The following is an 18,756-nucleotide window of genomic DNA, read 5'->3' as shown; positions in this document are numbered from 1 at the left end:
TCAGGAGGTGCAAGGCCACAGTACCCCCTACACCACAGTTGCACCATCAAATAATCGAAAGTTTCTTAATATAAGGTTACAAAAAAATTAATCTAAGATCATTAAGCCTATTTCAAGACAATATTTAGACAATAACTATTTTTTTTATTGTATGTTTTGTGTTCTATTGTAAAATGATTTGGAAGTTTAAGACATTTTTTTTGTAAGAAATGCTTAAAGATGTAAAAATGTGTCTAAATGTAAAATGAATCTAACAATAGATTGAATAATCGTAATTGGTTTTATTGTAATCTTAATTAAAAAAATAATAAAATTCACTAGATTTAAGATATTCTCACTTACTAAGATATCACTTGCTTGATGAAGCGTCATGTCATCCAAAACCATTATGTTCCTCATTTTGTGAAACACTGTAGAATCCATTATATCTCTGATTATATTGAGGTTTGACAGATGATATCTGCTATCTATCTATCTATCTATCGACAAACATATTTTTTAACATGGGCTGCCAAACAAAAGGAACTAGCGTTGAGATTTCTTCATCTCTCACAGCCTGTTTGAGAGGAGACGGTCTGTTTCCGAGCTTTGAGTGATATATGATCAGTAGCTTGATGTTGTTATTTCATTTAAATTTGTTTGAATGCTTTTCCCCTCCAAGCGTGAGCTCCTGCTTTTCCTCAAAGATTAATGCATCCGCTCATGTCTCCCGCTGCTTTCATTAAGGCTGGGTAAATAAATTATGTGCTAATCCACACAGCTTATTTCTATTAACTGATCCTATTACACTGTGCATTCTCCTTCTACTGTATTTCATGCTCTACAAACGTATCTCCATTTACCATGACAATAGGAATATTTGTGGTGAGAGAAAGATGGGGAGAGGGAGACCAGTCCATTTTACGTAACAAATTCAGAGGGAAAAAAAGTTTATTCTGTGAGTATTTTGGGTTTTACAACCTGGGATTTAGCTGCAACAGTTTATTAAACTTTACTCTTTTTTTAAGGTTTAAACTGGTTAAGGAACAGGTCATTATTTTTTTATTTATTTCTGACATTTAAAAAAAATGAGACATAGTGTTGTGAAATAAAGTGTGGAAATTTCCATTTCCAGGCCCTTCAGTGTCCTGATAAGAAAGATGAAATATCCCTCTCTTTCTCTTCCGTTCCCTCATCCCTAACCTTTTTTTTTTCACTGCCACCCTGTGAATACACACTTGTTCTGACAGCAGACAGCGCAATTTGACTGTGGGCAGTCACCTCATCCAATCTCTTCAACACACGCATTCGTTTACCGTCATTCATCAAATTTCTCATCTCCTCTGTCTCTTTACATTCCTGAGCCTTGGAATCATCTAGAAAATGAAATCATAGTAAGCGGGATGCTGCAGGAGTAAGAATGTTTTTTGTAAAGATTATTATTTTTTTTTTTTTTTGTAAAAGAGATCAAATGATGCTTCCAGATTTGAGCCACTCAGGAACTAATACAATACATGTATTACACCGCGGCCCCCTGGAGAAAGAAACATATTGTATGAGGAATTTCCTCTTAAGGGCTGAACTGCAGGTGTTTGCAGCTGATAGCATGGCTGCCAATGTTGTTGTGTTTATGCCCAGTACCTGAAATACACTACCTTTCTTTTGAGTGGAAAGATTTGTGACTTATCCATGATCCAAATTAATAGAGATTCATTGTCCTCTTCAAAAACATCACTAATGAGTTTTGTGCATAATTATTGTTTGTTTTTTATCTCATGCCAGTGTTGTTGAACTAATTATACTAAATAGTGTTGTGGCATTTATTATGGGTTTTTTTTTAATAGATTTTTTGATTATTATTATTAAATAAAAGTATTACAACTAACTGCTTTAGGTGATAGATTAAAACCTCTTAAAAATCTCTCAGTGTTTCTCATTGGGTTTGATAGAATTATTTGCTGGCCCAGTAGCCTGGCACTTTAAGAAGTGTTCAATTAAAGATCTGAGAGCATGTCTGCTGGAATGCATCAAAATGAGACACAAAGGCTGACAATATAGTTGCCTTCCTTTGAGGTCTACAGCTCTGGGGGGTAATTAGCTGTGCAGGCCCCTGGACTGATGGGTTTGTGATGGACTGCCACTGTTTGATGAATACAGGGAGAGAAGGAGAAGGAATTGTAGTGATCTCTGGCAGGACATGCACCAGAGGGCCCACTCTGCTAGCTTTACGTGGCTCTTTGGTTTGCTTGGATTATACTGTACCAAATGCAGTTACTGCACAGTGAAATTATTAGTTAACCAGCAGTCCCTCAATTAACGGTCCATATACCACAGCAACATGTCAGAAGCCTATGTTTTGTTTATTAGACATTTATTTTCCCTCTCACTTATTAATGTAACATGTGATCTCATTGATATTACAACATTTTTGACAGTATCATAGTGATGGCACCTAAACAGTTTATATTTGTAACAAAAATTAAGTAATTATATTTTAATGTACAAAACACAGATATGTAATTTTTAATTGCCTGGTTTTATATATATATATATATATATATATATATATATATATATGGATTGTGTGTTTTGATTTTGCCCAGTAAATCTCCAGCACACAGATCCTTGAACCTGTCCCAGGTTCTGTGTATTATAGTTTCATAGCTATTGAAACAAATGCTTTCTGACGTTGATATAATTTCTTCTCTTAAGATGCATTGAATTTTGCAAAGAACACTCACTGCAATGCATAATTAAACATTACGAGGTCAACCTGTAAATATTGGAAAATTGATTACAGTTTTGCATGCCTGTCACTCAAATTTGAAATGTTCCCAGGTGATGATGCCTGTTATTGTTAGTGATGCTCAGATTTTAACTGAGCTCACTCTTATTATCTGCACCGTGAAGCAGCAGATGAATTTTTCATCTGCACAGCAATCATCGACTGAATAAATAAATGCTTAATAGCATAACTACAGTTTATTTACAAAGTAATCATTAACACCCGAAGCTAAACTGAATACTAAATGTTCCAATGTGCTTAGAAGTCCAGGAAACACTCTTATGCACTGTTACTGAAGGGGGGGAAAGGATCACTTGTAAATGATTTACACATGAATATGTAATTTTAGAAGGATGCATTACATTAAAGTTTAAAATATTTAATTTTGTAAATTGTATACAATATTATGACACTCTGGATTGTTTTGACCGTATAGGAGGTGGAGCTTTGCCGCCTGAACAGTCAGGAGAAACTCGGCCTCACGCTTTGCTACAGGACAGACGATGAGGATGATGTTGCCATCTATGTGTCAGAGGTGAGCTTCCTCTTTTCCAGCAAATATCATTATACCAAATTTGCATTAACATTCTTCTTAGGCCATAAAACACAATGCAACTCTAACAACGGGCATAAACAATAGATATAAGTTACTGAACAAGGTTTACCTCTCTTTGCTAAAAGCAGATTATGTGATTTAGAATTAACCCATAAAGGCATCACCTTGTTATTATCTTAAAGCATATTCCTCAGTAACTGCAGTGAAAGTAATATAAAATTTATATATAGAGGTGTGTATTTCTGTCAGCTCCTGTCAGAGTTTAAGGGCTTCATGGTGGTAGTTATGGGCCTTAAACATTGACATATTACTGTATATGTTATATAAATCAAAAGTCAAGTTCAAATTCAAATTTCATTTGTCACACACACAGTCATACACAGTACGATATGCAGTGAAATGCTTGTACGACCGCCAGTGACCTTAAAAAGAAAATAAAAACTATATATAAGGAATAAATAGGCCTATTAATAAAAAGAAATACGAAAGAAAATTAATTTAACTAGTAAAATAAACTGTACAAATAAGGGCATAATAAAAATATTACAAAATATAGATATATAGGAATATAGGGGGGGGGGGGGATGGGTGTAAGTTAGTATAGCTGTGTTTTTCCCTGCAGCTTTCTACTATGATGGATTGCATATCTTTACACAAAATAAAACAAATGCCCAACCACAGTTTTGCTTCTTTTTTTTTTTAACTCCTCGTAATAATGCAGTTCATTAAATATTAATGATATCTGATGCATATCACAGCAAGGGAGTAGGTTGTTGTTCACTCTTTGAGGATTTCTGTGATGTTGACAAAGAAAAATATGCCTCTGATTATTATTCCTATTCTGAGAATATTTGGGTAGCATGTAAATGAGAGAAGGCACCCACTGCAAATATATCTTCATCAAATGTCATATCTGAGTCTGTTTGGGCTGATAGATATGACTGGATAGTGTTTTGTTTATTTGACATGTGCACAAAATGTTTACTGCACAGTAACAGAATCATGAATACTATGATATGAATACATACTATACAATTTGAAAGATAAAGAGACTGTACATTTGATAGTTATGTATTGATAGTAATGTATGTCACAGTGAAAGTAAGTAGAGGAAAGTACTATAGGACTGTACGTGGTATGAAATAGAGACATTTCTGGTTGAACATGAGACACTCATTTAGGAAATACCTAAATAAATAAATAAATAAATAAAACCTTATAGTTGAGTTAAGGGTAAAGGGTCTTGCTTGAGAACACAACCATGGCAATGTTTGCAGTGCAATGATTTGGCAATGCCGGAATTTGAACACATGACCACCTGATGTGCAACTCAAAGCTTTAACCACTGACAGACCATAATCAAAAAAACAAAGAAAATATGCCTCTGACTATTATTATATGTAAATGAGAAGACACCCACTGCAAATATATCTTCATCAAATGTCATATCTGAGTCAGCTCACTATCTGTACAGATGTTTATGATTTTTTTAATGCCACTTTATTGGCACCCTTCTGCCAGGCAATTACTGAAGCCCAACATTTTTACAGTCCATGGATTCAAAGTTACATTATACAACATTATGTATTTTCATGCATTGTTGTCATGATTGTGGCAGGGAGACTTAAAAACTGCTGTGATTGGTTCAGTTGGAATCAGTGGGATTATATAAAACCATGCAAACTAGAATTATTTGTACTGTGTTAAGCAATTCAGTCTGATTTGGTTGTACAGAATAACATCCTTTCAAAATGTTTCCAGTCATCCATCAAGAAAGTAGTCTAGGATGTGGTCAGATAAGTGCAAAAAATATTGTAAAAATAGTCATATTCAAAGTTTAAAAGATATAGCAGTAGATCTGCAGTAGAAGTTTTTTGTATTCAGCCTAAAAGCATGCTAAGGATGATTTTCTGGTCGGCCTGTTTAGATTATTGAAATTGCTTGCATGCAGTTCATGACTTGCTCTTGTGCAGAACAAGACTTGAACAAGTTCATGACTTGCTTCTTGTGCAGAACTGTGTGAGCTGTCTCACAGAGGAGCTGATGGGAAAATCCTTAACCACACATTGTGTGAATCTATGGTGCTGTGCTTTGAGCAAACACTGATTGTTTTAGCAGGGAAGTATACCTAATATAGCTGGGACCAGGACCAAACCCAAATAATATTGAACCTAAGCCAATTTTGTTTGTTTTAAAATGCAATGTGATACACATTTCAGTGTAATATTGCCACAAATAATCCTCATTGTAAACCATGAGAAAAAAAATTTATACAGTACAATTCAATGCCTTTCTTTTTCTCTATCTACTGTATTACAGTAAAATAGTTTATTATAAATATCAATATGCACAAATGTTGCATTAACTCATCATTAGATGAAAACCACTGATGAACCTTACGGACCAGGTTACTGTACCTGGGAATGGCTGTAAAAGTTTAATTAGGAACAGATGAGAGAAAAATGACCTTGTCCCAGACTGAAGAAAAAGATGAATAAGGCAAGCGGTCCCCTTTTTATTCATGATTAATTCAACCCCTGAAATATGGGCAAGCAGATATCCTATTAAAGATGTAAACAGAGCCGGCAACATCATAGTTTTTTTGTACTGTACTGTATATGAGGACCTTTGGATTGTGTTGCTTTGTCCCTTGAATTTGTGAGCATCAGGTCTTGGGAGTCAATAATAATAAGGCAAGACTGGCTGTTGTTTATTGATGTTTGTGGTAAACTTTGGGTGGAAAACATGTAACCTCTGCAGACCTCTACCCAGGAGAACCCACCAGATGCTGCCCACTGCATATCATTTAGTCAGTTAGTGCATGTGCTATCAGTCTGTCCGAAACGGAAATAGGTTACCTGTATATTAAATATAGAATGTGCATGCTAGAATGTATTCCTTAGCGATATTTAAATATCCAGATATCCCAGAATGCAGATATTTATTCCCTACACTATATATGCAGATATTAGGCACTCAATAAGCCACAGGATTTCTCCGCAGAAATCGCTTAAATCTTTACTGAGCTTTACTAGCATGATGAAATTTCCCTCCGGTAATCATAGGAAGTATGTAAGATTTGGTCAAGAAGCTTTTTCTCACACTTGTTAGCACCAAAGCCACTCAGCCATCTTCTGCCAAACTTACTCCCTGATGCGTTTGAAGTTATATCAGAGCTTCAGTACACTCCAAAGAAAGACTTGCACTGAATATAGATATGTCCGAGCCAGTCAGTGGTTACAGGCTTATTAAAATCTTCACTCCATAAAATTGAAGTCTGCAGATCCGTGGCCTGCTCTATGTGCCATATTATAGCTGGTCTTGATGTACAGCCTTTGCTCACAAGGTTGTAAAACCAGAAAGCGGGATCCAAGTAACTGTATTTTAATGTATTTTTATGACAAAAGGATATTTATGTTGAAGGCGGCAAATTTCCAGATTATTCATTTGTTAGAATAATACAAAGAACAAAAAAAAAGACATGATATAGAAATAAGGATGAACTGCAGTAACAAGTCAGTGTAATTCTGTACTGTGATAAATCCTCAGGCCAGAGCCCTTGAATCAGATAGCATTTATAGTCTTTCGAGATGACTATCTACAAGACAGAATGTTATAAGTGAAAGGCTGCTTTAACAGATCAACAGTGCATATCAGTGGTATCTCTTATTGCCGTGTCGGTACGAGCACACTCTATGGCAAGTCATCTTTCTAAAGAACTGCGACTCTGAGGAGGCTTGAAGTGTTATAAAGATGGAATGTTCCAATTGTCAGTCATCTCTGGAGATGAGCCCTGATTGGACAGAGTGAAACAAATGAGGCAAAACAAGAATTGATTAGCCACTGAAAGATGGGCCTGCCCCTTTGCTTAGTATCATTAGTGACAGAGGATCTATGAGATGGCTAAACTAGAGAACCAGTCAAGCCTTTAAGGGCAGTGAAACTTAAATGAGTATTAATGTTCCTCACTGCCCGGCATTTACACCCCACAGACAGAGTCACTCCAGTGATCAGACTTCCAGCCCAGTAATACAACCATGTGTGCTGATCTTGCTTGTGTTGAGCAATTTGTGCATCATAAAATGTTTTATTAGAATAGAGGGTGGCCAAAAAGTCTGAGCCCTTAGGCAAACATGTATTAAAAAGCAAGTTGGAAGTCTGTGATTTAGCAGGACTTGTGTTATGCCGAATACTAGAAGGCTGAACATTTTCTCATGTACTATCAAAGCTGGTATTACATGCAGAGCTGATTCCCTTCCTTTGTGAAATGATTGCTCTTGGCTAATTCTGATAGACTACTGACTTCAGATGTCCGCTACCTCTTACCCCACCCCCTAAAATAGTGTAGTGTTAGATGTGGTCCTTTTTGATTTTCTTTTGTTAGTTTAGAAAGAAAAGAAAAGATCAAATTTCAAATAGGGGAAATTTTGGGCCATCTTGTATTTTTATTAGTATTCATAGAGTATGTGTTAATCTGAGTAAAAATAACCTTGAATGTCATCATTTCAATATGCAGGCCAAAACAGATGAAAAATTGGTGTTTGGCCAAACAGGAATTTTGCATAGGACATGCATATTTGGACAGCTTTAACTGAACCTTTTGAATGTCGAATGTCCTCATATAAGAATATGACATTTTCTCCCAACTAAATATATATATATATATATATATATATATAAAACTTCGCACTTCTTTCTGTTTGAAGACATTGATTATGTTTAAACAGAGACAGTAAGGAGATATCACTATGTACACAATAGTCGACAGCATCTCATGAGATTGAAGGAACATAAATATATTTCAGTAAAACTATTTATTTATTTATCTATCTATCTATCTATCTATCTATCTATCTATCTATCTATCTATCTATCTATCTATCTTCCTGTAGCTCATTTTATTGGCTCTACATAAATGTACTGGTTAAAACTGGTAATTTGCTTAAAAATATAAAAACATATCTTGTATAAACATGTCGAAAACATATGTGCTTAACTCACACAGTGAATCACACAATCAGGCTGTTATCAAGTTGTTGAATACTTATGTGCCATAATAAAATGGACATATGTACGGTGGCCCTGTATGGCAAAACAAATTAACAAAACTGAAAACAAAATAACAAAACCCAAAACAAAATAACGAATTTAAAACCAAATTAACAAAACAGAAAACAAATTCTGGTTTGAATTTGTTAATTTGTTTTCCGTTTGGCTAATTTGTATTGCACTTCTCGGCCAGTCAGATATTAGTTATTTTGTTTTCCGTTTTGTTAATTTGGTTTTAAATTTGTTATTTTGTTTTTAGTTTTGTTAATTTGTTTTGCACTTCACGGCGACCGTACGCATGGACTATCACCATCAATGTCATCCTGTTCTTGTCAGATTTTGTTTGGCTGGTAATGATGCCATTCTGTATAACAAAGTTTTGATCTCTGGTCACTTTACAACTTTCTACTCCTAACATAGTATTTAAGATTGAACATTGTTTTTCTCCTTCACTGGTACAATTGCCTGCAGAACTCTATGTGCTTCATTTAAGGTACTTTTCAGCACAGAAGTACTCTTCTTTAAAGTTCTTAAGGTTTACTTGTTATTTCTGTCTCTCATCGGTCATGTGCATGTTTTTGTTTTGAAGGTAGTCTGTGCGATATCTACACCAGCGTCTTAGAGGGTATTCTTGATTTGTTTATGATTGAATGAAAAGAGCTTCACTACTTTGGTCTTTCAGTGGCTGCCAGGCTGTTCACTCCTGCACAGCTTAGTGGCTTTGTGTCTGTATTCAAAACACTTCCATTCGATTGATTTATTGTCGTCTTTCAGCCACATTATGGCCTGCATTACTGTCACTTACACTTTGTTCTTCACCTTGAGAAACAGCAATAATATACTGAAAAAGTGAAGTGGTGCTCAAGTGAAGGCCAGAGCAAAAAAAAAGAAAGAATGAAAGGAAAAAGAAAACCTTCCAATGTCAATTTACTTATGCAGTGCCTGTTTAATCATTAATGCATTTTTCCACTTTTTTTTTTTTTTTTAGATCGGACCTAATAGCATAGCAGCCCGAGATGGTCGGATTCGGGAAGGGGATCGTATTTTGCAGGTAACGGACTGTAACATCTCAATCCTCATTATACACTCTTCAGGAGTTCTTTGTCCTAGCAGAGCAGTCATCTTTTCATAGTTAGAGGGCTTTTTCATTTTTAATGGCTGCACATTATGTCTGCATGTAACCCCTCTTGGTGTAGGAGTCAGCAAACACAGCCCACAGGGGAAGCACACATTTTTGAATCCTACTTTAGCAAGGCTAAGAAGAAGTCTTGAAGGAAGGGACAGAGAGGAGGACATATATTAGCCTCTGATAAATTTCCAACTGTCTAAAGTTTTTACAAATGGTCTTTACAGGATCATTATTTGTGATTTTTTTCTGGTGTGTGTTTGTGTGTGTGTGTGTGTGTGTGTGTGTGTGTGCACACCCGGGGCAGGGATGGGATCTCCCTGGCATCATTAGCCAGGAGCAGTGATGCTGTGCTGGTCACATGAAGTGTTAATGTCTCCCAGTGGAGCATTTTCGAGTGGGTTATTACAGGCTCTCTGGAGGTTTTTGTACTTCATGAGTAGATATTTTTGGAAATAACCACAGTTTCAGTCAAGCAATTCTTAATCCATTTTCTGCTGATCCAGAGGAAAGTATGAGGTTATTGGCTATTTAGGATGTTCTAGTGACCTTAGCTTTTAATCTTCCTTTGGCTCACTGGAAAAAAAAATCACTATAAAGTATCTGGCTTGGCGTATTTATATCTTTAGTGTGGAAAATGAACATTTAAATAACACATATGAATCGTACTATTGTAAGAAAACTCATTTTTGTGGACAAACATACAAAATTTTCTCATATGAACAGCTTGACCTGAGACACAAAAGAAACAGCAGCAAATGGTGTCCTGCTTGGCCTGGCCTGACCGAGACTGTTCATAGAAATTCACATCAACTGCCTTGAGGCTGGCATATGAGTGTGTGTCAGGCTAGTGTGTGTGGGTGGATGCACATGCTTGCAAATGTGTATTTCTTTGTAAATGAATACCTGGTCGTGTTTGTGTGTCTGTGTGTGTATGTGTGTGAGACGGTGGGTGATTGGTGCAGGTTTGCAAGGTAGAAACTGTTATCCCAGCCATGACTGCACTATTACTTATCTTGGAAAAAGATGGACGCTGGCTGTCACAGGGCACTTAATTGTGTGGCTGGGTGGATGCATTCAGGAAGCACGTATGGACACAAATGCCCTGGCCCATAAGATTTTTCCTTCATGTGCAATAAGGAAACCTCACCTGCTGAATATTAGTAAATGCTTGCACTTTTACCAAGGAAAAAAAGGCTTTTGAATGAGTGCACATGACTCTTTGTATTAGTGCTTTCAGACGAGTCCATTCTCAATGGTTTTTTAAAAGACATTAAAGAAAGATTAGGTAAGATTTATTCAAATTTCTAAGATTAGGTCCTAGATTGGTTCACTTAGTGGAGCTGAATAAGAGTTTGTTTCATCCCACTTTACATTCCTGACCACAGAATGTCCTGTGCACAAAGCTCCACATCCAGAACTGTGTCTCAGCAAGCTTTTTACGCACAAATGTTATGACATCACTTTTAAGCGCACTCTGTGTTTTTGAAAAAAGCCAAATTGGAAATACTGGAAACATGTGGGATTTGACTTCTGTAAGTGTAATTCATGAGAATAGACAAGAGTGCCTTTGCTTTCCTGTTTATGTTGGTAAAAAAGCAGACCAAACAAGCAATCCCTTAACAATTTTTCTGTCTCTATGTGAATGATTTGACTTAAAGTACTGTGCGAAACTCTTAAGCCACCAATTATGTCTTCATATTTTCCTTCCAAAGAGCCACACTTTTGTATTTTAATGTAATCTTGAAGGATAGTTCTCTTGGCTTCCTGAAGGACTTCGAATGATGACAGACGATCAGACCGGTGATTAGTATACTGTTGATGCTGAGTGCTCGGTTGAAATAGACAAAAGGGGAAATGGGGTTACTGTACATAGCATCTTTAGGCATTTTGCATCCTGTCACAGTAAAATATTTGTTCCTATTTATTTTATTTAATCTACATATTTTAAAGTAATTTAATATGATATGAAGAAATGAGGGGTTCACAGACCATGTGTGTCCCCACACACATGTTCACAGTTTCTACAACCTATCATATGTAGGTTTTCTTTATTCATGATAATGCGTGTAACAATACAAGACCATTTCATTACCTGCATGAAAGAACTGGTTAGGGAAACTGTCCTGGTTTCAAATATTTTTTATTTCATATGATATTAACATTACTGCATTGTATTCATGATATATAAATGTATTACCGTGTTTAAGCAGGTCTGATATGAAGTTTTCAATATTAGGTTTTTTGTAGATTATTTGTGACACACACAGACAAGACATTGTTCATAATTGTCCCTATTTTCTTCATTGTTTCTTTTCTTTAATATAAGGAAAAGGCCTCATGCATAAGGCAAGTACTTGTGTCTTCAGGTGAGACTGAGACTAATCTTGGCTATCACTGTGCTTCCCCTACAGATAAATGGTCAGGATGTGCAGAACAGAGAGGAAGCAGTGGCTTTACTCTCTAGTGAGGACACTAGAAACATTGTACTGCTTGTAGCTAGACCAGAGATGCAGGTGGGCACACACACGCACACACGCGCACACACACACACAAGAATTATACACCATTAGATACCATAATAGCCTCATTTGATGTACCCTCAGACTCTTAAAGGTGTTTCCTTTCAGCACTCAACTGAAGCATAAAAAAGCCTGGTATTCGATTTTATTTCTGCCAGTAAGCATGCCTAGAGCAGAGGATGTGTCCTGCCCTCTCCTTATGCTGATGACCAACACATTCACCCGGTCAGGTTTTATTTTCTTGCTTTGGCGGTGTAATTGACTTCCAGCAGTCACCCATAAAAAACTAATAGCGTACTAATACTGTATGAATTCAAACCTTTGACCAAGTTGAACGGCCCTGACAGACCAGTGCAGCAGAGCTCATCCCACTCTTAATGGGTTCCCTTCTCTATCTCCCTGTAATTAAATGCATCTCTGATAATAAATTTGAATCCATAAATATGGATCATGCTTTATGGGCGAGCACCAGGCAGAGAGCTGATGTAAGAAATTAAAGGAGAGGGTCAGCAGGCCAGCCTGCTGTATATTGACCATCAGATATGAGAGCCTGCTTCATTAAATGCCACACGCAAAGTTTATTATCCTGGAGCAATCTAATGAGCATAGCAAAATTTGATAATATAACATGTGCAGGCTTGTTTTACAGTACAAGACCATGATCTGTCCATCACAATCTAATAGACCACTAGGAAAGCAATTCCCATTTTTTATAAATGTACAAATGATGCCTTGTTTTGTTTAAACAAGCACACAAACTTATAGTCAGTTTATCTAATAGAGTATATCTTTCTTTCTGATTTGTGCAGCTGGAGGAGGCCTGGTTAGATGATGAGCACACAGAGTTTTTAGAAGAACTTAAAATGGAAATGCTGGAAGAACAACGAAGAGAGGAAGAGGAGATGGAGAGAGCAGCAAGAGAAGAGGATGAGCAGGTTGGTTGGGGAATATCACTAAATATTTACTAATGGATGATGGTGATTGAACATGTTTATCATTGATCATCTTTTTATATAGCATTTGACTGAATACACAGGCAGCCAAGGTCACAACTGGAAAAAAAAATCCATACTTGAATTGCAAGCAGGCAGGCTTGGTTTAAGAACTGAAAGCATATGAACCCTATAAAACAGCCACACAACAGCACACAGATACTAGAAAACTATAATGCAGGAGGCTAGGAACCAGGAACAGAGGAATGAAACAAAGACGGAAGGTAAATACAAACAGGGTGTTGTTAAATAATAATGCCAATATCCCAGAACATGTGAGAGGAAAACCAAAGTCGAACATAAGGTATATTACATATTTATTGCCTACCATGTGGCGCAGGAGGGGAAACTGTAGGGGACACAGATCACAGGTACAGTAGATCACAAGCAAAGCAGTTGATGGTACTTCGACCTTGGAAACATCATGTAACACTATCATCACTTGGTGAATGGATTGAGTTTTTTGAACTGGTGTAATGAGTGAGGTCTGGGTGGAAAAAACTGGGTCAAGACAAAGACAGAATTGGGGACAGATGGAAGGAACTGGATATGATACTGGAGCTCCATCAAGGGCTGAAATTAAATCTCAGTCAAGGGATGAAATGTGACATGAGTCAGGGAGTGATACTGGCATTGAGACACACAGACTAAGATGGCAGCAGCCAAAGAGATGGAAGCAGTGTCTGGGGCAGAGTTTGATTAAAGACAGAGGCCTGAGTGAGAAACAGTGGCATAGGATCAAGGCCAAATACAGGGACTGATGGGTGACAGAAAGTAAGACAGATATTATACTAAAAGCTGTAACCAAGCCTGAAGGCAAGGGATGATCTGTAAATTAACCTGCAGATGGTAAGGGAAAGAGAAGTAAAGTAGAGTTTTGGGGCATTTTCATTTTAGGATGCATGGCTTGAATACTTGAGTTCATCCCTAATATAAATTCTGCGCTTGTTTGATCAAGCGCCTTGTTATTGCAGGCTTGTTTATGCACAGCCAAACTTCTCCTGCAGAAAATTAGTTGGAAAGTTTTTACGTCTGCCGTGTGCAAAATCTGAAAAATGAAGGATAGCATGAAATTATGAGTTTGAGTTTCATTTTACCTGCAAACCACAACATGACTTTATGTGCCACTAAAAACCTACAAGAAGTAGGAAGACAGTAGCATGCCTTGATTAACATTTCTTGCTTTGCCACAGAAGTAGATCAAGATGCAAACAGTACCAAAGGTCACTTGAAACAAAATCCTGTCCTGTCTATCAGCACTCTCACCTGGGTTTGAAGCATCTGAGTGTGCAAAAGGACTAAGGTTGATCTAAAGAGCTCTCTGGATTTCAGTCTGCAGGTTTACAAGCTCTCCAAGTGAGCCCTGAAATCATTGTTGTGTAGTTCTTAAATTTGAGAGTGGAGTCTCATCACATTTTCTGGCAAACTGGCAACTAACCAAAGGCAGGTCTTCCAAAACCAGAAGAGGCTTTGGAAGACCAGGAAGACAACTTAAGCTACTGTAGCTGAATGGGCCTGTTCACAAAACACACCAAAGATCACACAGACGAAAAAAGGAACATCATAAAATAAAAAGAATAAATTACTGCTGTTCCTGGCTCTCAGCCAAGAGCACAGCATGCAACCTTAACTGGCTTCCTACATCCATCTTACTTCCTACATCCATATGAACATGCTGTATGAAGAAAATGCATGGATGGTCACAGCTGACAGTACCAAAAATACTTTAGTTATAACCAATAAACAATAAATTTTGGGAAAGGCATGTCAGATTTACAGTAATACTACTACAAACTTTAAAACATATGTTTTGATGATAGGATCTCACATTTAAAATATCATGCTCTCTTTTCAGGTCAGAAAAGGAGAGCAGGAGGATATGATGGGTAGCAGTGCTTGCTGCTCCACCAGCCAGGAGAAAAGTTGTGCTGTGGGATCCATGCCCCATGGAGCTGATAGCTCTGAGCAGAGTGTTCTAGCCCAGCTCCAGAAGAGATTGTCCAGGTGTCTGAGGCAGCGTCGAGACAGCCAAGAATCACCAAGGGAAGAGGTAGGACGTTCTGAAGGCGAGTGCTACCAGCAGCTGTTGCAGCTAAAGTGCCAGATCCGTAATAGTGGCGAGTATGACCTGTTCTATAGCAGGAGTAGCACGATTGAGTGCAGCCTCACTGAACAGGGTGGAAGCAACGGCATGGAGCGTGAGCTACGTCTCCTCAATGAGGAGTTGCGTAACATTGAGCTGGAATGTCAGAGCATCATGCAGGCACAGCAGCTTCGAAAAAGGGAACTTCAGCAGGCTGGGACTGCCAAAGAGCAGGGAAAGCAGAGTCCTCACCGAGGCAAGCTGGCCCACATTAGTGAACGTCCAGAAAAGTCAGACAAGGACAGCTCAAGTGCTTATAACACAGCAGAAAGTTCACGCAGCACGCCACTACTCATGGACCGTTCACCAGAACATTCTGTGCAGAGACTAGTCAGCCTGACCAATCAGAAAAACCTGAGGAGCACTATGCTTGTGGGACGTGGCTCTGCTCCCTGCCATCGTCTAAAAAGGGCTCCAAGTGGCAGCCCTGACCACAGCAACCCATCTGAATCGGAGCAGACACCCCCAGCAGAGGAAGAAAGCTTACCCAGGAAAGAGAGAACGTTAAGATCTCGGATTCCCTACCTCTCCCCCCGGCACCAGCAAACGGACATTCCTGCCCATGCTACACACTACCAGAGCTACATGCAGCTTATTCAGCAGAGCTCAGCTGTAGAATACTCACAGTGTCAGCTCAGTCTTCCTGCACAGCCATCTGAGCCAAAACTCGAGTGGAAGGTAAAGGTGCGCAGTGATGGCACACGTTACATCACCAAGCGTCCAGTGCGAGACCGGTTGCTGCGTGAGCGAGCACTGAAGATCAAAGAAGAACGTAGCGGTGGTATGACCACAGATGATGACGCCATGAGTGAGATGAAGATGGGCCGCTACTGGAGCAAGGAAGAGCGCAAGCAGCAGTTGCTGAGGGCCAAAGAACAGAGGCGACGTCGCGAGTTCATGCAGCGCTGCCGGCTCGAGAGTCTAAAAGAGTGCCCACAGAGCAGCGGTGAGGGCCGCAAAGAACTCAGCATCATCGAACTCAGCCAACGCAAGATGATGAAGAAGCGCAACAAGAAGATCCTAGACAATTGGATGACCATTCAGGAGCTGATGACGCATGGAGCGAAAGAACCCGAAGGGGCCAAAGTTCACAATGCCTTCCTTTCAGTTACAACTGTATAGAGAGCCACCCGGCCTCAAACTCTACCCCATGTGGTATGATCTACTTTTGCCTCGTTCAATGTGGCGATTTTTATGAGAAGAACACAAAAGAAGTATTTTTCTCACTTTGTTATGAATGAACATTTTGTAAACAGTCTATTGACAGGTTCATCACATTTGTAATGGGAATTTTTTTTCACAGATTTTGAGGGTTTTCATGACACGTACAGTGAGAAACTCTTTGGTGCAAAAATTCCAAAGTGCTAATTTGTGTTAAAAGCTGCTCTTTGTTTTAGTCTTTGCTGCATCCTTACCTCTGTTATATACAGTACACATATTCAGATTTGTGTTAACTGAAAAATAAACCGCCATGTAGTTACGGTATCAGCTTTTCATTTTTGTTTTCACGCTGTTTCCATTGTTTCAACTGGAACTTGGAATGATGATTTAATGTAACATCTAACGCCTAGACACAAATGCAGCAATTCTCTCAAGAACTTTACTTACACTGTAAGAGTCTGACCAAACCAGCCACCAGCAACAGTCCAATACCAGCAGACACATGGTAGCTACTCTGGACAAACTATATTTCTCAAAAGATTTCACACTATTGATGCTACAGCATTACGTCACTGATCAGCTTTCCAGTCCAGTTGGTACCCTGACCTGAACTGTTTCCTCAAGGGCTTATTAATTAGTTGATCAGGTGAATCCCATGTGTTACAAACAGAACACTGTGCAAAGGCCCAAGAAATAAAACTGAGATCCAGGAAATGAGTGAATATAAAGTCGATATTTATCGTAAAAAGTGTGATTTTGATGAACTCAGTTTATGAAGGTATATATTGACACAGATTTTTATTTATAACAGGAATTGACAGTTCTCATTTCTAAGGTGTGAAAATATGAAAAAAAAACGGAAAAAAACAACAAGGGTTGGTATGATATAGAACATCTGTACAAGTAAATAAGAATGAAATGCTATGATTATGTTACTTCCAACACAGTGGCCTTTATGTGTGAGGAAACACAGAGCAGGATCAGCAATGTAGCAGAGTTTCTCAGAAACTAAACTACAGGCATTCAAAAATTATGGACTCATGTCTTTACTACAAATCCATCATTAAAATGCCTTTTTTAAAAGAAACTATGTAAATGTAGAATTGTACATTTCTGTAATTGTATTGACTGAATGTTAAATGTCCAATTTCAAGTAATATGTAGTAGGCTTTCCTGGCCAGGTGAATGTGTGGTCATTGTGATACTTTGAAATAAATTGTTGGGTTTTTTCTAATAAAAATCTATTCCCCTCTGTTGTTTTCATGTTGAATTCTAATGAGGTTAATTAGTATTTTCATACTCGCTCATCACCAGGTTAAATTAGCCCTAATTGAATACTGAGCAATTACTTTACACTCCATGAAATATGTATTTATGCTCCTTCCTTAGGAGAGAATGCAACTCCCTATTTTCATACTTTCAATTTTGAATACTCCAGCATGTAATTTAAAGCAGGCCATATTGGTTGCTAGGCTATATTTTATGTTTCCGCCATGGTCCCTTAATGTTTTCAGCATAAATAACAGAAGAATGGAGATTCCTTACGCTTTATGGAGAGGTTAATGAATCCCATTCTGTTTCTCTAAATGTCCTCCCTAGCTTGTGATTCTTTGTTTTTTTCTCAGCAGAGTCACAATTAAAACCATCTTTCGCAACTCAGTGGTTCATTGCATAATTCACATTTAAGCAGACACTATTAAAATGCTGTCTTAGCACCCGAGTGCTACATGGGTTTCTTCAGATTTGTGAGTAGCAGCATGTACATCAGCTAATTAAGTTCATCCAGGGATGGCTGCAAGACTCAGTCAGGTATAATTAAACCGGATCCAGTGACAGCGCTGGCATTTGTCAGAGCCATCTAACGAATCAAATAGCAGGACTGACAGAAATGTCAAACTGATAGCGGCACTCACCTAATCCCACCTCCCTTGCTCTCAACCCTCCCAACCCCCCCCCCCTCCCCCAACCCCCCCACTCCCAGCATTCACTGTGCTGTCCTGCATGGCCACTGCTCGCGTTTCTGAAGCTTTGTTGATAACCTTTAGAATTCCCTGGACAGAACAGACTACAAATTCTCTCCCATTACACTGCAGAACAGTAGCTCACCTTCAAGCAATGCTTAGAGGAGGCTTTAATGCACAAAGAGGCTGTCACTTTCACAGCAGCATGAAAGCTCTTCTCTGGACATGTGGAAGAGTAACAAAGCCATTGATGCTTGGGATAATGTAGCCATTGTCATTTTTGTATATTTATGGCGCTTGTGATCTTTGATATGGTAATTGAAGGGCCACGCTAATGGGCTTCCCTACAGCAGAAATTGTAGGTGTGTGCTGAGATGGAGGTAATTTTATTTTGTCAGCCACTCAGAGTTGATGTCTTTATCAGGCTGAAAGGTAGAGTGTGTATCTTTTGAAAGAGACGCTGTCTTAAAACGAACATGCAA

The 18,756-nt window shown here is 38.3% G+C and overlaps 1 protein-coding gene across 1 annotated transcript in view; it reads left to right on the top strand.

Moving 5' to 3' along the window:
• The window catches only part of pdzrn4 (PDZ domain containing ring finger 4), a 48,259-nt gene extending 30,749 nt beyond the window's left edge, over positions 1-17,510 (top strand). Inside the window, exons 4-8 of the mRNA XM_053483579.1 lie at positions 3,201-3,299; positions 9,358-9,420; positions 11,910-12,011; positions 12,827-12,952; positions 14,865-17,510. Coding sequence (XP_053339554.1) covers positions 3,201-3,299; positions 9,358-9,420; positions 11,910-12,011; positions 12,827-12,952; positions 14,865-16,274 — 1,800 coding nt within the window. The 3' untranslated portion in view covers positions 16,275-17,510. The remainder of the gene's footprint in view (positions 1-3,200; positions 3,300-9,357; positions 9,421-11,909; positions 12,012-12,826; positions 12,953-14,864) is intronic.
• The last annotated feature ends 1,246 nt before the right edge of the window (positions 17,511-18,756 follow it).

The sequence above is a fragment of the Clarias gariepinus genome, chromosome 2, assembly GCF_024256425.1.
Source record: "Clarias gariepinus isolate MV-2021 ecotype Netherlands chromosome 2, CGAR_prim_01v2, whole genome shotgun sequence".
Taxonomy (NCBI): domain Eukaryota; kingdom Metazoa; phylum Chordata; class Actinopteri; order Siluriformes; family Clariidae; genus Clarias; species Clarias gariepinus.
The sequence above is the reverse complement of the archived record's forward strand: the minus strand, read 5'-3'. Positions and strand labels throughout refer to the sequence as shown.